This window comes from Trichoderma atroviride, chromosome 7, assembly GCF_020647795.1.
Source record: "Trichoderma atroviride chromosome 7, complete sequence".
Lineage (NCBI taxonomy): Eukaryota > Fungi > Ascomycota > Sordariomycetes > Hypocreales > Hypocreaceae > Trichoderma > Trichoderma atroviride.
The window spans coordinates 2,999,759-3,022,559 of record NC_089406.1 but is presented as its reverse complement, the minus strand read 5'-3'; the positions used below and the strand labels follow the sequence as shown (position 1 = coordinate 3,022,559).

The 22,801-nt window shown below is 48.2% G+C and overlaps 6 protein-coding genes across 6 annotated transcripts; 3 read left to right on the top strand and 3 right to left on the bottom strand.

Annotated features, from left to right (window-relative positions):
• The first annotated feature begins 1,735 nt into the window (after positions 1-1,735).
• On the top strand, positions 1,736-3,284 carry TrAtP1_012993 (uncharacterized protein). Its single transcript, XM_014088289.2, has 2 exons — positions 1,736-2,100; positions 2,163-3,284. The coding sequence occupies exons 1-2, from the start codon at positions 1,986-1,988 to the stop codon at positions 3,233-3,235; spliced, it is 1,188 nt and encodes a 395-aa protein (XP_013943764.2). The 5' UTR covers positions 1,736-1,985; the 3' UTR covers positions 3,236-3,284.
• Positions 3,285-3,293: 9 nt separating this feature from the next.
• Positions 3,294-5,488, bottom strand: TrAtP1_012992 (uncharacterized protein). Its single transcript, XM_066115752.1, has one exon. It carries the CDS (start codon positions 5,449-5,451, stop codon positions 3,511-3,513), a length of 1,941 nt encoding a protein of 646 aa, XP_065971852.1. The 5' UTR covers positions 5,452-5,488; the 3' UTR covers positions 3,294-3,510.
• Positions 5,489-5,856: 368 nt separating this feature from the next.
• On the top strand, positions 5,857-10,026 carry TrAtP1_012991 (uncharacterized protein; the record flags this gene model as incomplete). Its single annotated transcript, XM_014088664.2, has 1 exon — positions 5,857-10,026. One exon carries the CDS (start codon positions 5,857-5,859, stop codon positions 10,024-10,026), a length of 4,170 nt encoding a protein of 1,389 aa, XP_013944139.2.
• Positions 10,027-10,487: 461 nt separating this feature from the next.
• TrAtP1_012990 (uncharacterized protein) lies at positions 10,488-11,693 on the bottom strand (the record flags this gene model as incomplete). Its single annotated transcript, XM_014088663.2, has 1 exon — positions 10,488-11,693. One exon carries the CDS (start codon positions 11,691-11,693, stop codon positions 10,488-10,490), a length of 1,206 nt encoding a protein of 401 aa, XP_013944138.2.
• A 701-nt stretch (positions 11,694-12,394) lies between these two features.
• TrAtP1_012989 (uncharacterized protein) lies at positions 12,395-15,710 on the top strand. Its single transcript, XM_014088662.2, has 4 exons — positions 12,395-13,240; positions 13,302-13,618; positions 13,680-14,646; positions 14,699-15,710. Exons 1-4 carry the CDS (start codon positions 12,733-12,735, stop codon positions 15,349-15,351), a joined length of 2,445 nt encoding a protein of 814 aa, XP_013944137.2. The 5' UTR covers positions 12,395-12,732; the 3' UTR covers positions 15,352-15,710.
• Positions 15,711-15,756: 46 nt separating this feature from the next.
• Positions 15,757-22,038, bottom strand: TrAtP1_012988 (uncharacterized protein). The gene is made up of 3 exons (XM_066115751.1): positions 18,529-22,038; positions 17,506-18,463; positions 15,757-17,445 (listed from the first exon to the last, which is right to left on the bottom strand). The coding sequence occupies exons 1-3, from the start codon at positions 21,760-21,762 to the stop codon at positions 16,121-16,123; spliced, it is 5,517 nt and encodes a 1,838-aa protein (XP_065971851.1). The 5' UTR covers positions 21,763-22,038; the 3' UTR covers positions 15,757-16,120.
• Positions 22,039-22,801: the final 763 nt, after the last annotated feature.

The window sequence follows — 22,801 nt, the reverse complement described above, 5'->3', positions numbered from 1 at the left end:
AGCTATATTATACTATCTCCTTACCCTTAATATAAAGCTACTATTTTTAATAATATAACTACTTTAGATAATCTAAAGCCTTATTTATTTTAACCTAAGCCTTATAAAAAGCCTTATAACACTATAATAATAAAAGTTTAGCTAATTCCTTAGTTAAATTTAAATAATAAAACTTTAAAATAATATAAAACACTATAAATTAATATAAAACTCTATTATAATAAAAATAAAAACTTATAAGAATTAAAAGCTACTTTTTAACTATTATATAAGTAATTAGCCTTTATATATTTATTACACTTTAAAAAATAATACTTTACTATTTAATAGTAAAGCCCCTTAAATAAATAATAAAAATAAGATATAATATTAAAACCCTTAATAGTAATTAAATTTACTAAATAATAATAATAAAAGGTTAAAAGAGAAGCTAAAGAAAAAAGATTAAATATTATATTAATAAGAATTTAAAAAAGGAAGAAGGGAGATATATTAATAGGAATAAAATAACCTAGTTATAGGCCTTAAGGATAAGATTAATAAGAAGGGAGTATTATATTATAACCTAATAACACTTAATTATACTAGCAGGCCTTAAAAAAGATATATTATATTTTAAATAACTAATTAAAAGAAAGCAATTACTGCACTATAAGTAATTACTTTTGCGCTTATTAACACTATCCTAGTAATTACTATAGTAATTACTACTATAACTATAATTATATATAACTAGATTAAATATATAAGTTTACTTTTTTATACTTATTTAAATAACTTAAATAGCTAATTATTAACATGAAATTAAGATTATAACACACTCTATACTTCTACCATCTAGTAATATTATTTACTATTACCTATATTACCTATTAGGTTTCCTAACCACTCCACTAATATAAACCTAGAATTATCTACTAGGTTTATCCCTTAGGAATCTACCTTATACTAACTATCTAGTGTATGGTTCGTTACAAATCTTCATGGGAGCATTGCGATAAGACACTGCAGCCGATATACCACTTACATGATAACTGGATTTACTTGGGTAGGGAAAGGATATCCCTATTTGCTTATGATACTCATATGTTTTACATAAATGGTATCGATACAGGTCCCCCTATTAACGCATGTAACTGAAGAATGTCAATTGTTAATTATTACATTCCCTTATAATAAAAGAGAAGAAGAAAAAAGAAGAAGAAAAGAAATTTAATTAGGTATAGTAATAATTAGTTACTATTATATAATATGTTACTTTGATATAATATACTAAATTTATATAATTTACAAGTATTTTTAACAATTGTATAATAAATTATATACTAGATAATTAGTTTAAAGTTATTTTTTTTAACAAAAAATAAAACTTAAATATATTTATCTCTTAGAAATATTTTACCTTGTAATAATATATAAAATCTAGGAAATAAGTTATTTTAAAATAGTATTAAAAATATTAAATTAAATAACTTTAATAATATTTATATTTTTAAATTTAATATTAAAGTTATTATAAATTATTAAAGTTATTAAAAGTTATTAAAATATTATTTTTCCTTACAAAACTAAATATTTTTATTTATAGTAAAATTAATATATTAACAATAACTTCAGAACCTGTTTTTTTAAGTGCTGTCTTTAGAAATTTAGGCTCTTAACAGGAAGTCCCTAAAAAACAGGTCCTATTCTAGTAAAGAAAGTAGGCCCCTTTGTAAGGGAGGTTCACTGATTCCAACAACTGTTAAGTGTAAAAATCTTGCAGCAACCCTTTCAGCGGCCCTGTCCAGGAAACCCCCTGGGTAGGTACATAGTAGACCTATATCATTACATTAGTACCCACTACCTACTAGGTAGGTAGCGAACTACTTACCTCTTCAATTACTGCCATGCTTTACCCTGTCAAACCTCGAATAACAAAATAGATCGTATTTCCTCTACCCACCCGGCGGCTTCTATCATATCATCATTGAATACTACATAAGATGCCACCTAGGCAGCCTCTCAAAGGCTTCTTAGCTGCCGCCCGTGCTGCCTTGACGGCGCCTCCAACCCAGAGATCAGGGCCCTTGACCTTCATCATTGGGAATGAATCCGCAGGTACGGATGAACGGCATATGCTCCCTTTGCTTCAAATGAACCGCTGGCTAACCGTCGAAAAGATCTCGATTCTCTCTGCTCCGCCGTCGTCTTGGCATATCTTCGCTCCAACTCGTCGCCTCACGCCCTACACATCCCCCTCTCCAACATCCCCAGGTCTGACCTCATCCTGCGAACAGAGATGACGGCCGTCTTAGAGCGCTCTGGACTCTCTCCCGCCGACATTCTTACGCTGTCCGAGCTACCTGATCTGAAGCCCGAAGACACGCGCTGGTTTCTCGTGGACCACAACGCCTTGACGGGTAAACTGCAGAAATTTCAGTCCCGGGTCATTGGCTGCATTGACCACCACGTCGATGAGGGGGTCACCAGCCGCGATGTCAAGCCGCGTCTCATCGAGCCTTGCGGAAGCTGCATGAGCCTCATCATCGACGAGTCCCGCGCGGCTTGGGATGCGCTGCCCTCTTTGGAGACTGAAGACGCTACCGTCGCTGAGGACGATAACCTTGCGAAGCTAGCTCTTGCGCCTATTCTCATAGACACACTTGACTTACAGGAGGAGCACAAAGTAAAGCCAAAAGATATCAGTGCAGTGGAATACCTCCATACAAAAATTCAGTCTCATCAATTTAGCCAAACCAATTTCTTCCAGGAAATCACAGCTGTAAAGGAAGACATCGCACAGCTCAGCTTCTACGACATCTTCCGCAAAGACTACAAAGAGTGGGAAGAATCAGGCCTCAAGCTGGGCATCAGCTGCGTCGTCCAAGATTTCGACTACTTGCTCGAAAAGGCCGAAAATCCCAGCGTCTTCATCGACGAACTGGCTGCGTGGGCGAAAGAAAGGAAGCTCGACGTGGCAAGCGTCATGACCACGGCAAATCCAGGCGGGGAGTTCCAGCGTCATCTTCTGGTTTGGGGAATGACGGATAGAGGAGTGGTTGCCACGAATAACTTCCCAGCTATTGCCAAGAGATTGCAACTGGAACAATGGAAAGATGGGTTACTGGATGGTGATGGTGGTAAGAGAAAGGCGTGGAGACAGAAAGATTTGTCGGCAAGCAGGAAGCAGGTTGCGCCATTGCTTCGTGATGCGTTGAAGAGCGTTGATGAAGCCTCACAGTCACAGCTATAGAGCACTAGAATCAAGCACTTAAAATAAAAGGGTTTCTTTCCGCCTCGTACCTAGATGTGCAGATATACATCATGTCAAATTTTAGTATATACGGGTGGCTCTATAGTACATGTATAAAACGTGAGAAGTCAATGGAAGCGCTAAATTCGCATAGCTATGAATCCCTTCAGAGTAGTATTTATTGTTACATGATCTCATTCCCTTTTATATTCCTAATCTTACATCGTAATGCCCGCAAATATATATGTATTCATGTTAAACATGCATCAATCATTCTAATGGTTAGACGGCATCTCTCCAGATATTTTGCGTAGCGCCTCCGCTCTATGTGCTCTGGCCTGCTCTCCAGCGTGATGGTGCCGCAAATTTTCAACTTCTCTCAAGACGCGCAGAAATTCTCGATGCATCAGCTGCCGTTGGCCCAACACATCCAGTGAATCTTGTGGTGGAGGATGATGCAGCAAACTTTCGGCGCCCGGGTCCGCAACTAGAATGCATGCTTTCAATGACATGTAAAGTGATCCGACAGGCCATATTTTGGGCTCTTCCTTGAGCATCTCGGGATACACCCAGCGCAAAGCATCGGTGCACAGCTTTCTATCGCCAGTGGACGCCAAGACGCGATAGGCAAGCTCATAGAGTTCCGGCGATCGAGGCGTTTGAAACCGGGATGGTATGCGGAAAGCGTTCCAGAATCTGTCCCAGTCGAGTTGATGCGCATACGCTGTCATGAGCCGCAAAACTTGCTCATTACTCAAGATATTTCCTCTTCTGTTGGATAGAAGATATTCGATATTTGTTAGTGCGCCTTGCAGCTCTTCACCGTATGCCGGAGAGGTGACGATGCTCTCAATGAGCGTAATTAGCCACTCTTGAGAGATGACGGAAATTCCACGCTCTTCAGCTACCAGATTGAGCTGATCTACAAGAGCTAGCCTCTCTGACGCTGTGTCTCCCCCAGCTGCTGGGGCTTGAAATACTGCGGAGATGAGACTTTGAATCGTTTCTTGGCTTACAGGAGTTCCAGCTACCTGGAAATCGTGTATGTGCCGTCGCAGCGCATTCAGATCAAAGGAAGGGGTACCCGGCTGATCTTCTGTTACTAGAGTTTCAGAATGAATTGCAGTCGCCTGAGACTCACTACGCTGAGTACGAGCTTGAAGGCGTCGCGCCATGGTTGAAAACTGGCGTTGTTGTTGAGAAGCTAGTTTTAGTTTCTGCCACTGATGGGCGGCAGGGTTGTCGGGCAATTGGATTCTTGATGAGACCAAAGCCTCAATTTCTGAGGGGTCCGATGTCGTCTTTCCCCTCACTCTCTGCATCTCTTCGAGGTTCCGCTTCAATATGCCCCTCCAAAGCGTTTCCAAGTCAAGTTCGTTCCGCCTCGACTCAGTCATACATTGCACGACGACGGTTGATCCCGTCAGCGGGGCGCCAAATCCTGAAAACCGCCCACTGTCGTCGAAATTCGAAGACTCTTGTACTCCGTGGTCATGCGTCGCAAAATTGACACAGACCCATCCCGTTGAGATGCCATTGTCGGCGCCAGGCAAGATTGTAGTGTTGGTACCAAGCATCTTTGCCTTTTTCCTCAGCCGGCGGAGCTTCGTCTTGAGTTCCCCTGGCCCAATCAAGCCGTCCGCTCGGGCGCCCACTTGGTGATGTCTTCGAAGCCATCGTACAAAGCGACCTGCAGAAACGTGCAAGTGTCTTTCACTTCGCGCTGTCCCAAAAATCATGATGAGATTGGGGCCAAGCGCAGCAGGTGTATCGAGGTCGCGGAGATCCAGCATTGTCAAATCGTCCAGTCCCATGTCTTCGTGTACGTATTTTATCATCGGCTCGAGGAGATGAGGAGCGCCTTCGGGCACTTTTGGCAGCGAAGCGATGTGCTGGAGCGGAGCATGTTTGGGCGGTTCAACATCCAGAAACCACGGGTTTTCAGGGTCGTCGTCATCGAAAGCGTCGTCATCGATTTCCTCCTCGATTATCTGTTGCTCGATATCTGGCCTTGCTTGTGCGTCTTTGGCATTTTGCGCAGCGGTCCCAAACTGCTTGCTTGGCGGAAAAGTTCGCAGTATTGCGCCGGGCACTGGTCTCATTCCCCGCGCCGCCGATTGTCCAATGGCCGGCAGTGGCCTGGACGAAACAGCCCTCAGGATGGCATTTCGACAGCCGCAGCACCCCAGCGCCGCAGTCACCGGGCGAGTAATCATCTCTGCTCCTGAAGCCCGCTGAAGATGAAGACGATGCTGCACAAGTGAAATTTCCGGATACGGCAGCGCTTGGCTCTACAGAAAAGCTCCCGCGGTGGCGTTGGTGGGGCTGCCATTCAAAAGCGCCATCTCCACGTGACAAACTGGTCAATTCAGCCAATCATATGCGGCGGACAATGTGAGCGAGAAAATCTTTTTGGCAGCTTCGGTGGGGTGGCGCACTACTATGAAACTTCTTATCGTGCAAACTCGATACTGGAGGAACATTTCGTTCCTAGCCAGCCCGTTTTCTCTCTGTTTTCTTTTCATGCTGGAGGTTGCCTGTTTCTTCTCCAGTTGCCCTTTTGCTTGTGTATATCTCGACCGTCTTCACTGACGGTGCGATTGATATCCCTGCATTTCAAAATGCTGCCGAGGCACGCGGGCCGCAGCGCCTCGATACATCATGCCACTGCTTTGAGATCAATTCGAGCCTCAAGGCTCCCGGCTCTTCAAGCCTGCATATCGACTCTCAGCCCGCGAGGAGATACAGCAAAGCACTTGCGACCATGGCGTCGAGGGCTGGATCTTGGCTTCGGCTCTCACGAGCGAACCCTCGCCACAGCTGTTGACGACTTCAAGCTGGAGGGAATGCCATATAATCACATCCCAAACCCGTCAATACCACCTTTCCAGGCGCCACCACCCCCATTCGAGCTTCGCCCCTTCAACCCATCCTCTCCTCTGACAATTCCTGAGCCTGGCCCTCCGAAGCCTGCCTCCAAGATGAACACATACGGCATCCCGGGAGAGCCAGAGGACATGTTCATGGTGTTTGATGCGTGCATCAAAGTAGGGAAGTTGGAAAGAGCTGCTCTAGTCTTGAAGCGCCTCAGCTCCCTGGGATCGATATCAGACGAAGAACGAATCATCCTTAACAACAAATATCTGAGAGCATCCCTCAGTCAGATGCGAACGAATCCCGACCGAAGCCAAGCTGAGCAGCTCCACAAATGGTACGAGCTTCAAATCAGAAGCAAGAACTTGCCACATACGGCCGAAACGATTGCCTGCATGTTAAAGGCGTCCCTTCTCTCCGAACGAGGCGCCAGATTAGACCGCCTAGTGAAACGATATATGGGCATGGCCCCAGACGAAGCGGGACTACGAGTCCTTAGCATGGACGAAATCTTAAGCGATCAGGATCTTGCAGTCATCACTGAAATCTGCCCAACTTACAACTTTGCGGCAGATGAAGGGGGTTTGGAAGATATGGCGCTCATGTCCGACAACCTTCAAGAGGCAGACGCTTCACCTGCTCTTACTACCGACTTAAGCCAATCTGCAGATTCGACAGTAGCCCCGGAGCTAATCCCAACACCACAACGAGGCGAGGGACTCAATACATTGAAGAGAGGCCTAGGACTCTTACTGGGACTTCAAGAGGTTGATATTTCGAAGCTTCCTCATTCTGACCAAATGGATATACAACTTCAGCTGGAAAGAGATTCAATCAGCTCAGCTATTGAGAAATGGCGGCTTGATAACAAGACTTTGCAAAAGCGGGGTGTTAGCACAGCCTTGGCGCCATCAACAAAAGAAGGTTCCATGTCACAGAACATGGCGTCGTGGATGAGTGCCATGGAAACCCGCATCGCGCAGGAATTGAGACTGATTGAACAATCCGAGGCAAAGAAGTCAAAATCAGACTGGGATCTAACAAGGTGCATTTATGGCCCGTTCATCCAGCAGGGTGACCCAGCGCGTCTGGCAGCCGTAACAATTCTCTCCGTCATCAATATTGGAACTGTTCTAGGTGTCGAGAAGGGTACTCCCATCAGCCGGTTGATTACCCACATTGCAAAAGCCGTTCAGGAAGATACCGAAATGTATCAGAAAGAATTGGCTGAGAGAAAAGCTCGACGACAGCGTAAACTCAAGTTTGTCGGAGATAAATCCAAAGACAAGGCAGAAGCAAGCGAAGACATCAAGACGCCCCTACTCGATACAGCAGAACAGGAACGTACCCTTGAGGAAAACAGCAAGAACCCTTGGACTCTGCAAATCAAAGCCCAGGTCGGCTCGATTTTGCTACAAATGCTGATAGAGTCAGCCAAGATCAACGTTGTGGCAGAGAGCTCGACATCCAAAGAGCTGATTAGCCAATACCAACCTGCTTTCAGCCATCAGACACTACTTCGAAAAGGCAAAAAAGTCGGAGCCTTGTTTTTCAACAATCACTTGATTGAACAGCTTAAGCGAGAACCTGTCGGCGACTTCATTGCCAAACATCTACCCATGGTGGTCGAGCCCAAGCCTTGGTCTTCCTTCACTGAAGGCGGATTCCTGGATTGCAAGACTAGCTTTGTCCGTGTTAAACCAGGCGATATCGAGCAAAAGCTATACAGCACCGCAGCGATTAAACGCGGAGATATGGAACAGGTATTCAAGGGCCTAGATGTGCTGGGTAAAACGGCATGGGTGATTAATAAGGATACTCTGAATGTTATGATGGAGGCCTGGAACAGTGGAGAAGAAATCGCAAACATACCACCTCTGCATCCGAAATTTGACGTTCCCCCGGAACCAGATTCTTCAGCAGATCCTCTAGCACGAAAGTCTTGGATTAGAGCCGTCAAAGCGATTGAAAACGAGCGATCTGGTTTACATTCTCAGCGCTGTTTTATGAATTTGCAGTTGGAGATTGCACGAGCATTCCGCAATCAGACGATATACTTCCCACACAATGTCGACTACCGAGGGCGAGCATATCCAATGCCGACCTACCTGAATCACATGGGTGCCGATCATGCGCGATCCATTCTCAAATTTGCCAAGGGCAAAGAACTGGGCGTCAGAGGCCTGCGGTGGCTGAAGATTCATCTCGCCAACGTTTATGGCCTGGATAAAGCTAGCTTCGACGAGCGCGAGGCCTTTGCAAATGATAACGTGGCTAATATCATCGACTCGGCGACCAATCCTCTGAAAGGCAGCCGATGGTGGCTCAAGGGAGAGGACCCATGGCAATGTCTTTCTGCGTGCTTCGAACTGAAGGCTGCGCTCGAACTCCCCGATCCAACAAAATTTGTCTCGAATCTTCCGGTCCACCAAGACGGCACTTGCAATGGACTTCAGCACTATGCCGCTCTCGGTGGCGATACATGGGGAGCGAAGCAGGTTAACTTGGAGCCTGGAGAGAGACCCGCCGATGTCTATTCAGCCGTGGCAAATTTAGTAAAGGAAGCGATCGCCAAAGACTTGGAGGCCGGGAATGCATTTGCCAAAGCGCTAGACGGAAAGATCACTCGCAAGGTCGTTAAGCAGACTGTGATGACAAACGTATACGGCGTTACATTCTCGGGAGCGAAGAAGCAAATCTGCAAGCAAATTGACGCTTTGTATCCTAACCTAGGAAAAGAGTGCGAGATTCCTAATTTGCTATTGTCCACATACATCGCCAAACAGGTCTTTCAAGCTCTTGCAACCATGTTCCGAGGTGCTCACGACATTCAATACTGGCTTGGAGAGATTGGAGGACGTGTGTGCCGCGCCCTGACTCCAGCCCAGCTACAGCAAATCGTGGATTCATACGGCGAAGGTGAGGGAAGCACCCCTCGCTCCTCCAGATCCAAGGCAAAGCCGTCTTCCGGCAAAAAGGTTGAATTTGATGATCTCGTTCAGCAGTTTCGGTCCTCCGTCGTTTGGACAACACCCCTCAAAATGCCTGTCGTCCAACCTTACCGAAAGACTACAGCACGAGAAATCAAGACATGTCTTCAGGCTGTCATATACCCTATGAGCGACCAAACAGATCCTGTCAATAGGCGGAAGCAGCTTCAGGGCTTTCCCCCTAACTTCATCCACTCGTTGGATGCTAGTCACATGTTACTGTCAGCCCTGGAATGCAACGATCGGGGACTCGATTTTGCCGCAGTGCACGATTCCTTCTGGACACATGCCGGAGATCTCGACGTTATGAATGAAGTCTTGCGCGAGGCCTTCATCCGAATTCACGAAGAGGATGTAGTAGGCCGCTTGGGCGCTGAGTTTGAAGCTCGCCACCAAGGATCAATCTACCTTGCGAAGATTGACCCCGATACCCCAGTAGCGAAGAAGATCAAAGAACTGCGCAAGAAGAGCAATCTTTCTCCAAAGGAAGAGCTTCTTCTCGAACACAAGCGTAACCAGCTGAAGCTCTCTGGCAATCCCTGGGACCTTGAGGCTGCTCAGCAAATCGTCACCCCTGCTTCGATATATGAAGACATGATGGCCGCTGAGGTCGACATGGACATCCACGAAGATGCTAAAGATATTGGCTTGGGCGCCATATCAGAAGACGAGGCTAACAGCGTTGTTGATGAGGATATGGAGGCTCAATCTGAGACGTCTTCTGAAATCCTAGAGCTAACTAAGCGCCTCATGGATGAGATGAAAACATCGTTTTTTGAGGCTCACATTGCGAAACCGAAGGCTTCTGCTCGCAAGCAGAAGAAGATGCCTCTTCCCGTTTGGCTGCCGCTGACTATCCCAAAGGTTCCCGAGAAGGGTGACTTTGATGTTAAGCGTTTGAGAGAAAGCAAGTACTTCTTCTCATAAATGGCGCCAGTATTATTGAGTATCTCTACTATTTTTGGTCTGCGACAATGTATAATGAAAAATGGGTGTTTTGGATATAAAAAGGTGAAAGAGCAGGGGGCAAGGAAGGAGTGGCGTTGACATTTTGTGCATCAATACGGAGTTCAATCATGTGCTTGATGGAGTTTGTTTTGAAAGATAAAAGGGGTGGGCATTTATAAGCGACATTGTATACAAGATATATGTATGATAGGATTCATAAAGGGGACAGATGAATGCATCACGAGAGTGGCTCGTGGATGCTATATACCTACATAAAAACAGCCTATCGTCATGGACTGGCCATGAATGAAACAACAACAAAATCAAAATACATATTAAAACAAACAAACGAAGATATTGCGACCACTCCTCGCAATGGACTCGAATCATGTACAGTAATTCATTTATAATTTATCGTGTCAGCTTCTACATGAATCTATTTACCGAACCACAGCGCCCGTCAGAGTCTTGACTGTGCAGACGCCACCACTCTCAGTAACCAGCTTGCCAACCTCCTTCTTGCCCAGCTGCTCAACGACACTGGCATCAAAAGCAACCTCAAGACTGTCAGTAGTAGTAAATCCAGGCTGGAACATCTCCCAAATCTTCTTCTTGGGGTTCAAAACACCCTCAGGCTCGCCCTTCCATCCCTCAAAGTAGACTCGCTCACCGGCCTTGGAGCCCTCAGGAGGAGTGACAAGCTCAACGGGGCCCTTGTGGTCGTCAACCTCGCCCTCCTTGAGCTTGGGCGATGCGGCGAGAACCATAGCGCAGGACTTGATGCCGCGCATCTTGACAGGCTTGAGGTTGGCCACGACGACAACTTTGCGGCCCTGCATCTCCTCGAGGGGAATGAGGCCGTTGAGGCCGGAGCAAACGGTTCGGCAGATCTGGCCCTCGTACTCGGAGGTGTCCTCGCCGGCGGGGTCGCCCATGGCAATGGTGGAGACGAAGAGGGAGTCGGCGTCGGGGTGGTTAATGGCCTTGAGGATGTGGCCGACACGAAGGTCGATCAGGCTGGGGGACAGGGGAGCGGCGGCAGCGGGAGCCTTTTGGGGCTTGGGAGCCTTTTCCTTCTTCTCCTTCTTGGGCTTGTCGCCGCCAGCACCGCCGGCCACAGCGGCCTTAGCCCCGCCGACAACTTCCTTGGCCTTGTCCACGACTTCCTTTGCCTTTTCCTTGGTGCGGTCGGCGATAGTGGCCTCGCCGCCTCCAGTGCCGGCAGCAGCAGCAGCTTTCTCCTTCTTGAGACGCTCCTTTTCGGCCTTGGCATCAACGGGAGGCTTGACATACAAGACCTCGTCCTGGTTAACCGCGACCTTTTGCTCGTCCTTTACTTCCAGGCCAAAGACGGCAGCGTTCTGGACGAAATCAACATGGCGCACAATATTGGGGTATCCCTTCTCGCCAGTGCGCTCCTCGGGCGTCCACTTGGAAACAATAGGAGCGAGGGTCTCGTAGATGGCGACGTCGGCTTTGCTGGGCTTGCTGCCGAGCAGCGTGGTGCGGCTGGACAGGTGGCCATTGAGCGTCTCGAGGATCTCGGACTTGTTGTCGGCGGACTTGAGGCGCTCGGAGGTGGTGAGCCACTGCTGGATCTCGGCCTCCTCGGTGGGAGTGTACTTTTGGGAGCTGAGGGCAGACATTCTTGCGATGATGGAGCTGGAGCGAGGAGAATAAGTCGGGATGATGATGCGCTGGAATGACCGGGTGCTCTGAAAGGAGCGGAGGGCTCGACGCAGGAACAGCTTTGCGTTTCGGGGAGGGACGAAGCCGTGCAGGTGTGCGGGCTTCTCGTGTCTTGTTTTATATGTTTTTGTGTTGTATGAGTGGAGTGGAGTTGAGAGTTGTCGAACAATTTTGAGTCACTACGAAAAATATGTCCGCGACTAGCGCTTAATTCTTACTTGCTGCAAGTCATGGCATGGATATTCTTTCTACAGCGATTACTACTACCTTCTTTTAACTGCCTACATTGATAAAATCTGACAGTTGCCCAATCACAGCCTAATCATTCAATGTCATCCTTGAATAATCCCGAAAACCTCCACTGCATGCTTACAGGTAGGATTATGCTCTTATTTTTCTCCTTCTATAGCGGGGTCGATGATGGTGGGATGGAGGGGGCAGAGCTTCGTTTCGATTCTCTTGTGGCGCATGCTCTGCTGTGGCGCCTCACCAGCCTCAGGCGAGCCGAATGCTTGATAAAACGCGAAACTGTTAAGAGCAGGCAGAACGGAAACAGGCACTTAACGCGCACAGGCACGTGATCCCGCTACTCTTTCGCGTTCTCTACGTCACGGTCGCATCGCCCTTCACGAATCGCCCTCTTTTTTTTTAAGATCGATCTGAGGGAACGGTGAGTGAATCAAGCATCGGGATTGCGGTGCGATTGGTCACTTTCTTTTCATCATATATGCTGGCACACCTCAATTTTGGATCACGTTTTCTTCCTGTCTTGTTCCTGCATAAGCGCACATCTCAATCGTTTTTCCTTTCCTCTTTGGATGCTTGACGCGCGCTTCCGTTGTATGACGCTTTCTGGCAGGCCGTGAACTCTTGGCTACTCGGCTGCACCGGACAGGATCTGGCCTCACACACTGGACAGTCTTTTCTGCTTGCAATCCTTGTTTCTTGTGTCATTCAATTTTTGAAAAGTGTATTTTTGTAGCATCATCGTTCATCATGGCCAATACCTCGGCGTCAGAGGTTGAGTCCATCATGTCCAACTCAAGGGCGCCCACCACCGCGCCGAGCTCGCCGCCTGCGGATCCCTTCGACGACCAGAACGATGTTGGGCTCGTTGATGAAGACATCATCAAGGAGGAAGCGAGAGCACGATCTTCCAACAATGCAATGGAAGAGAAGCGCCGTGCTGCCTTGATCAAGCAGCGAAAGAAGAAGAAGGCCGAGACAAAGTCTGAACGAGAGGCCAAGGCACGGGAGCTTGACGAGCTCTTGCAGAAGAGCGCAGCCTTTAGCGACATTCTCACCAACAAGACGCAAGTTTTGGGTCGGGTTGGAAGCAGCCTGGACGGCAAAAAGCTCGGCGAGCACAATTTGCAGATGGCTGCGCAGCCAAAATGCATGGTTGGCGGCACAATGAGAGAGTATCAGCTAGAGGGACTGACCTGGATGTATGAGATCTGCTCGCAAGGCATGAGTGGAATTTTGGCTGACGAAATGGGTCTTGGTGAGTGACACGTCTCTCTCGTCTTCTTACAAATTCATGCACATTTTCTAACCCTGCGCAGGAAAAACTATACAAACAATATCGTTGATTGCTCTTCTTCGAGAACAGGAACAATATTTGGGCCCGCATCTCATTGTGGCACCTCTTAGCACGCTTTCAAATTGGATGGACGAGTTCCACAAGTGGGTGCCGTCAATACCAATCGTCATGTATCACGGAAACAAGGCCCAAAGAGAAGACATCTTTCAGAAAAATATCATGAGCCATCTCAAGTCTGGCCGGCCTACTGCAAAATTCCCCGTCGTGTGCACGTCATACGAAATGGTCATTAATGACCATCACAACTTGTCGCGTATAAATTGGGAGTTCATCATCATTGTAAGTGCTTTTTTCTCACTCTTCTTCAGCTTTAAGATCAGCGACTAATACTTTGCAACAGGATGAAGGCCACCGTATGAAGAATTCAGACGCCAAATTATTTCAACATCTCCGTCAATTCTCATCAGCTACTCGTCTCCTAATCACCGGCACACCTTTGCAGAACAATCTCAAGGAACTCTGGTCGTTGCTGCACTTTTTGCTGCCAAACATCTTTACCAACTGGGAAGCTTTCGAATCCTGGTTCGACTTTTCGGAACTGGAAGATGAACAAGGAACGCAGCAGTTCATTGAGGACCAAATGAAGCAGGATTTGGTCAAGAAAATCCACCTCATTCTGCAACCACTTCTACTGCGACGTGTTAAGCAAGATGTCGCCGCCTACCTGCCCAAGAAAAGAGAATATGTCTTGTTTGCCCCCATGACCAAGGAGCAGACAGATTTGTACAATGTGCTTTCCAACAAAAACATTGATACCAGGTCATATCTGGAGGATAAAGCGGTGGAGATGATTCAGAGCAAGGCTACTTCTCGGGCATCTACTCAAACATCGACTCGAGCCTCGTCAAGAACAAGATCCACGACTAAGAAGAGTGGCAGTAATGACAAGCAAGTTTCGCTACCCGTTCGAGAAAGCCCTAGAAAGAAACTTCAAGATCGGCCAGCGTCTCCCGCAACTAATGCTTTTAGTCTGATGATGGGCAAGCGAGGACCGGGACGGCCCTCTAAGAATGCCAAGCCCGACCCCGTTTCAACTCCATCGCAGAAGCGCAAGAGCCCTCCAACTTCCATCAAGTCGGAAACGAAAAGTGCAAAGTCTAGTCGACAATCAACGCCCTTGAGCGTACGCAGCCGTCGACAGGCTAATCAATCATATAAAGAAGCCGACTCTGATGAAGAAAAGATGTCGGATGATGAATTTGAAGCCAAGCTAGCCAATGAGATGGCCAAGGAGGAGGAAGAGGACAAATCCACAGACTCTATGACTCCAGAGGACATGGAACTAGCTCAAAGCTTGGAACTGGCCAGTATGCTTTCCCTTAAACCAATTTGATTGTATGGATGCTAACCAACTAATAGAGAAACAAATTGCCCGAAAGAAACTGGGAAATCCTCTAGCCCAAATGCGACTTGTTTGCAATAGCCCACACAATTTCTATAATCCATGGGCCGTGGCGACAGACACTCCCGTTGATGAGACAATTGTCACAGCATCAGGAAAAATGCTTCTTCTCGACAGGCTACTCAATCATCTCTTCGAGAATGGCCACAAAGTGCTCATTTTCTCGCAATTTACCACGCAGCTTGACATTTTGGAAGATTATTGTGCAGAGCTGCGAGGATGGAAAGCCTGCCGTATCGATGGCAGCATTGCTCAAGCTGATAGACGTGAGAGCATCCGACTGTTCAACACCGACCCAGAATACAAGATTTTCTTGCTGTCCACTCGAGCAGGCGGCCAGGGTATAAATCTTGCATCGGCAGACACTGTCATTCTTTTCGACAGCGATTTCAACCCCCCAGCAAGATCTGCAAGCCCAAGATCGAGCCCATCGTATTGGTCAAACACGGCCGGTCATCGTCTACCGCCTAGCCACAAAGGGCACCGTCGAAGAATCTCTATTGCTATCTGCGGATGCCAAGCGACGATTGGAGAAACTCGTCATCCGCAAAGGCGGATTCAAGACAATGGGCCAAAAACTCAACGACAAAGAGGAAGACTTGGATCCTGAAACATTACGAGCTTTGCTATTAAAGGACGGCCAAGTCTACGAAGCATCTGGTGGAGACGGAATTCTAAATGATAAAGATTTAGAAACAATCTGTGACAGGAGCGAGGAGGCCTTTGAGAAGGCAGCCAGAGGAGATGGCGATGCCAATGCAGATGCATTTAGAGTTGTTGAGACGGGTGCAGACTCTATCAAGATGACTAGGAAAAGCTGAAGTGATTGAACTTGCTGAATGGATTTATATGGCTTTGAATGAGCGAATGATTTATTAGGTATAGGAATAAGATAGAGTAGGAGTAATTATATAACAACTTGCTTAGAGTATGGCTATTATATGATGAATTTCACTATAAGGATTGACAATCAACACTTTTATGACCATTTTCTTATAGAAAATGATTCATTATTGCGGAGATCTGTGTATTACACGTGCGTATACGCTGATTACAAGCAATAACGTCAAGGGTAAGTGAAAGCGATGGATCACAAGGCACTCGACCAACATTTACGTGTGGATACAGATAACTTTGGAATAAAGGTAGCTGTATTTCAAGCGAAGAATATTATAAAAACACAATCAAGCAACCATGGAATTAATCCAATAAGCAATACTAGGTATATCGAATGCCAAACCAAACACTTCATGAAAGTCATACCCACAATCCAAATACGCTCGCTTCCCCAAAAAAGTAAAGAATCTCAAAAAAAGAAAAATTCCCTACGCCCAACGGAATGCAAGAAAGCAGTTTCCTCCCCCTGTTATTCAAAAGTCTCAATTCAGCTCCGTCACATACCCAATCTGCCTCCTAGGGTCCCCCGGTGCCGTCGGCGCATCCCCCAATCTCCTCGCCAGCTTGTCCTGACTCTCAACCAGCCTCCTCTGCGCCTCCAGTCTTCTCTGGATGCGTGACTCAGATGCCACGTCAATGCGCTCCAGTTCTTCCCTCTCGCCGATGCGCATCTCGATGAGCGCGCGCGCATTACCCGCTCGCTCCGAGTTGAGCTTATTCTCCCACTCGAGCGCCTTGCGCTGTCTCGCTTCTTCGGCCTCGAGGTCGGATGCTGCGAGGGCCCGTGAGCTTGCAAGCGTAGCTTCCGTTACGGCTCGCTGCTCAATGAGGCGGCGCTTGAAGGCGTCATTTGCGAGGCTCTCTTCGAGCTGTGCCTTGGCTCTGATGGAAGAAAGATCCTCAGACTGTAGTCTTCTACGGCGCGCGTCTTCCATCTCTACCCTCTGACTCTGTATTTGTTGATCCACGGAGGCGATTTCTCGCTTCCTGGCCATTGCCATGGCAAAGTCCTGTGACTCTTCGACTAGCCGCTCCGAGCGGGCTTTTCGAATGCGTTCTCGAACCTCCATGTCTTCTGGTAGCCCGACGGCTCCTTCAGGCTGTGCGCCTTCCTTGGCATAGTATACATCTGTTGCGCGGCTGGCACGAAGAACTGAGAGGAGCTCATCTCGGGCATCGTGTGACGACATAAACTTGGTTACATACGTCGTGGGTGAATATACAAATGTCTCGTCTGCATACTGGTTGGACGGCTTGTTGATGTGTTTCCACATACCGCTCTTCAATAGCGCGCGAGTCGTGGCTACCGGGTCTGTCGAGTCGAAACAAAGGTATAGTATAGATTTGCCATCCAGCTTAATAGATAAATCGGACCCGGCATCCACCAAGAAAGTCATGACTTTCTGCATCCTTCGTTCTCGTTCTGGTGTCATATCCCCAGCATCAGCCCCATGCAAGCAAACTTCTCCAAGGGCGCTTCGACCGTTGTGAAGCGGACTGGGAAAATCAGGATCGTGATCTGCTTCCATAAGAACTTTGACCGCCGCGAGGTTGAGGTCTCTGGCGGCATTATGCAGCGACCCGTCATCCTTTGACGGCTCTGCGGCAAGGAGACTGGACATCATTTGAATAGCAACTTCACCACTCAGGTGTGTAACCATTGCCATTGGAGTTCTCCCAAGAAAGTCCATGGCATCGACGTCGGCCCCCTCTAGTAAAAGTATCTTTACAATGTCTGGGCGACGCTCTCGCACAGCCAGCATAAGGGGCGTTGTTCCTGAGATTTTGGTTCCAATGTTCACCTTGGCTGCAGTGAATGTCAGCGCTGTTCAGCTACCGGTAATAAATATTATTGTTGTTCACTTACCTCCTCGTTCCACCAAAATTTGAATCAGAGCAGTACTGACTTTCTTTTGCGGCTGTGCAATGGCCCAAGTAAGAAGTGTCATCTCTTCTTCCTCTTCAATTTCTGGATGAAGCTTATAGAGCATAGATTGGTCATAGTAGTATCCTGCATCTAATAACGTCGTCAAAATGGTTGAAGAGCGAGGATATTGCGAAATGGCCCTCCCGAGCACCGGCATATGGCCAACACGTGTAGCCATCACATCGACACGGACATCTCCTTCGTGATAATCCGCAAACATTTGGAAAAGTTCCAAGACAAAGTCCTGAGTAAGTTCAGTATCAAATATACAGTGAAAAGCAAACGTGAGGGTTTCCGTGGATGGGTGGCAAGCAAGAAGTCTGTGAGTCCAGTCAATGTTTGCTTGAGACGCAGCCAATCGCAACGGTTCTCCCTGCTGATAATTAACATCTGGATCATGAGCACTGAGGACGTTGAAGAACTGATCAGTAAGTTCTGGGTTACCAGAGCTCTTCATGACTCGAACAAGTGCTTCACTCAAAGCGTCACCCGTTGCCCCTTTGTCAAGAAGCATATTTGCCGTCTCTAATCCAGATTGTGTAAACCAAGCGTCGAATTTTTCAGCCTTGAAGGAATTGCTAAAGGCCATGTCAATATCGCATTGAGGAATATCAATCTCCAGTAAGAGGGCTAGTGACGACGAAAGCGCTTTTTCTGCGGCGTCGATTAAAGTCTTGCATCCGTTGGCTAAAGGAGAAGCGCCGTACTCTAACAAGAGTTTTACCAATCTATCCTCAGAATTTTCTTCGTTGACCGCATCATTCAATGTAATATGCAGATCCTCAGCAACGGGAAGACCCGCTTTCATCAGATCTTGGATTATGAGATATCGAGTGTCGCGATTAAGACTCCAGGACGCTTTGAGCGCCCGGACAAGTGTAGGGGGAGATGCCTTCTTCTGCAAAGGTCATGCGTTTAGTCAAAGTCAAAACATCAGGGCGTGAAAAGGGGGGGCTGTATTACCTGACTATCACCTTCACCCCAAAGTCCAAGAAGGAGTTCTAAGTTCTTGATAAAAGCACTTCTTGTTGCCGCTACGACAGCCTCGCCGTTGGCATAATTGGGGTCCGCTCCGGCAACTAGCAACACCCTCAACAGGGCTTGTCCATCTTCTCCGTATCTTGCCGCTGATTCTAGCTGCGCGTCAACGAGCTCCCCTCTGAGCCCTTTGCCGAGAATCTGCTCGAATATCATGGCTCGTTTACTCAAGTCTCCAACCTCAGTAGCTGCTTGAAAACCTTCTTCTAGAGTCGTGTTATTCACAGTCATGTCTGTTCCCAACAGGACTTTCAACACTTCGACAGATCCTCCGCGACATGCTTCTATAACCGCTTGGCCGTTGTTCTGCGACATACTCGCGCCATGAGACATGAGAATATCGCCAAGTTTGACATCGCCTTCACGAGCAGCAACTAGCAGGGCATTCGAAGCTGCAGTAGGGGATATCTCATACGCTAAAAGGCGCTGGCACAAGGTATTCCTGTTGGGGCGGTTTTTTATATCCATTGCGCGAGTCAAAGCCAAGCTTCTGTTGTCCATTGAGTGATTGGCAGCTGTGAGCAAAATATCCGTCACATCTACAGACTCTTTTGATATCGCAAGGGACAAAGCTTCGCCGTCCGCAGTATCAGCTTTGCTTGCCAAGGTTCGTATCAAGCCAAAATCCGAGGGATAAGTCTTGATTGCATGTATCAATGCTCGGTTGACTTCCTGTGGGGAGACTCCAGCCTCAACCAATCTTTTTGCCAACGTCAACCTATTCATCGCATCTTGTAGTCTCAGCGCGTGAGGCAGCGCATACCCCAAAGAAGCTTGGTTCAAACGGCACTGGGGGCCAAATAAGAGATCGACAATTTGGATTTTGCCTCCCATAACCGCATGGCACAGAGAGGCCGCTTTATACGCGTTCGGATCGGCCCCTGACTCTAACAATATCTCAAGAGTGGTAAGCGGTGCTTGTTGTCGGCCGGTATCTCGCGCAAGAAACTGTACTTCCTGAGCAAGGATGCCGTTTAATTCTTCCTTTCCTTCAGATTTTGGCAGCAGCACTCGTAGCTTGGATGTTTTCCCTTCAGATGGGGCGATTGAAGCAAGACACTGTAGTGCTTTGGTAATCGTGTTACCAGCAGGTTTACCCAGGTTGATCACGAATTCCAACACCTTGGGGTCAGGATTCTGAGTGGCCTTGGTCGCTATTGCGCCATCCAAAGCGTTGACATCCGCATTGCCTTGTTGAAGCAACAGCTGGAGAAGTGACATATCAACGGGCTTCTCATTCAAGGTTTCCAGCAGTGCAGTTGCAATTTCAACTGCACCAGAAGCAGCGCCTGCTTGAAACAACAACACCATCATGTCAAACCTCGCTCTATGGTCGTCGACTCGCATAACGTCGTGTGTTCGTGCTGCTGCTGTCTGTGGAGATGCCTTTTTCAACAACGGGACTAGAAGATTCACGTCTTTTTGTGCAATGAGAGAGGATAGTCCAGCCCCCTTGTTGAAATTTACATCGGCGTCGTGTTGCAGGAGCAGGTTGATGAGTGCCCCGTCTCTCTTCGATCTATCCTCACCGATGGCATCCTGAAGCGCAGCATGTAAGCTTGCTGCTGGCAATGATCTTTTGAGAAAAACCTCGGCGATATGATATCGATCTGCACCGGACAGTCTCATTGTAAGTGGAAAGGCGATTGCCAGTGTATTGGCCGAAGCTCGCGCAGCCAAAAGTTTTCGTGTCAGCTCAATGTTTGACTGGATAATAGCAGCACAAACCGCTCGTCCATTTTGATAATCGACAGATGCTACCGCGTGGCGTCCGCCGTTCAGAGGCTTGGCACCGTTGGTTTGCGCCGTGGTGAAATAAGGATTGAGAAGCAGCTCGGTTGAGTTTACATCGCCAGCCTCAACCGCGTCAATAAGAGCCTGGTTGAGGGCATCGCCATTGGCACCCTTTTTAAGCAAAAGACAAAGCAGCATATAGCGAACTTCAGCTGCAGCCTGCTTTGGAATCGCCGAGACGCAGCTCGATGCAGCGGGGGGGCTGAGCGCTGTCCTATCATGCAAAAGCGAATTCACCAGATCCAGCTGCCCACGAGCAATAGCACCTTTGAGCATTGAAGCATCATTAGACTCAATGGAGGCGCCATACATGGCTAGCATGTTGGCCATGTCGTAAAACTGGGTTTCACAGGACAGCTCGAGAGCTCGGGATAAGAATTCTCCTCCAGCCCCAGCACAAAGCAAGAGTTCCGCAAATTCTAATTTTGTGTCCGGGTTCATTGATGGATGTTCGAAGGCAGCTTGGAAAGCATTATCTACTCCTGGTCGCTGTGGTGGCTGATTTCCCATGATGATGGCCACTGCGATATCCCTGCGTCCCATATCAACAGCCTGCCTCAACGCCTCAGCTTGTTTATGATTCCCATCTGCTATCGAGCGGCTAAGATAGAGGACGCTTTGTAGATTTCCAGCCCTCGCGGCGTCAATCATGGCGTCTGATACCAGGGCTGCTGGAGGTCGACCCTCTGACTGAAGCACAAGGCTGACGATGCCAGACAGACCAGGAATTGAGCACGCCTGGCGAAAGGCAGTTTGTGCATCGGTCAATCGTGATGCATTAGCACCGTACCTCAGCAGATTCTCAACAATCTGCGTATTGCCACTGCGAATGGCAACCGGGAGCGACGCATCGAGGGCGAGAGAATCGGCATGAGGAAGCAAAACCCTCACCATGTCCATCAAGTTCCTCTCCACCGCAGACCGCAGCAGCTGGGATCGACCATCGAAGCCGTCCAGGCTCTTCCTCCTGCTCAGAATGCCGCCCTTCTGCTGCTGCGAGCCCGTCAAGTCGACGCCGACAGAGGTCAGCTTCAGAATCAGGGCCTCAGCCACGCCCGGGGAGCCAGAGTTGGCAATCCACTGCGCCAAGACATCGAGGACGTCCTTTGCGTCCCAGCCCTTACCCTTTTTCAGATTGCTCGAGGAGAATGCTCGGCTTAGGCCGCTCTTGGGGCGCGTCTTGGCCGAGTCGGCGGCCTGGCGCTGGACGAGACCCTCGGCGACTTCGTCATCTGCGGCTGTCCGAAACGAGGGCGGCTGCATCGGCCGCGACAACGGCGCCGGGACTGGAGGCAGGACGACGCCCCATTGCTGCGACAAGTGAACGATTCTGCGCTGGCGCTCATTGGGAGTGAACGAGGACATGTTGATGCTAGGCCTGTGGCGCTGGCATCCGGCGGTTTGCTGGTGTCTCGGCCAAGGAATGCGCTAAACGCGAGACCGGTAGAGCTCAATGGAGCGGGCTGCAGCTAGACATACGCATGAGAATAGTCCTGAGGAGAGATGCTGTCGGATTGTTAGGACCAGAAAGAGAAGCACAGAACAAAGCCCAGCAGTAAGGATCGCTCAAAGGGGATGGATTGATGTTTTTGTCTTGTCGCTTGAGGCAGCCTGCTGGAAATCGCCTCAGCTCCTGTGTGGGGGCGGGCGCTTGCCGCTACCAGCAGCTGCTTGAAAGAGGCAGCTTGGGCGGGTATCTGCATAGCCGTCCCCCGGCACTGTATTTTTAGCGTCTCTGGCGGAGTTTATCTCGCACCTTCATTGCCCGGTTGGGCAGTTGTGGCATCATATGTACCGTGTCAGTATCGCAGCTCAAACAGTACACGTTCCCGATGAATTGTGCACCGTGATGGCCTCAATTAGGATGAAAAAGTCAATTGCTCAGGCCGCAAATAACGCCCAAGCCAGGCATATAAGCTCAAAAGCTCGTCCGAGGTTTTTTCTATACCTGTCCAGAGCATCGCTTGATGCAATTGAAGCAAAGAACAGGCAGTATCACATCAATTCTATTCGTGATGCTTTAGAGCAAAGACAAGGGCCTCCCTCCCCTGTGCTCAGCCACACACCACTACAGGCACAGCTGCAGCGCTATTTCAACCGCGCAGCCAGGCTTGCACAGCCTCAGCCGCTCTAAAGAAGGGTTGCGTGGCCAGAGTCCCACCTTGAGGTGCTGTCAAAACACTTTTACCTGCGATTCCACACAGTTTCAGTCACTTTTCTGAATGCTTGGGTGAGATCACGATATGATGCGGAGCAATTGTGGAGGCGTAGTGCAGTGATGTACGTATGCTTATAGATGACGCACATCTGAGTATTTTTTGAAACCTAAGGTTCCAGCCAAGATTGCCTTTTCTTAGGTAAGGCATTTGGTATCTATACATGGTTTGTCCAGGGAGTATACGTC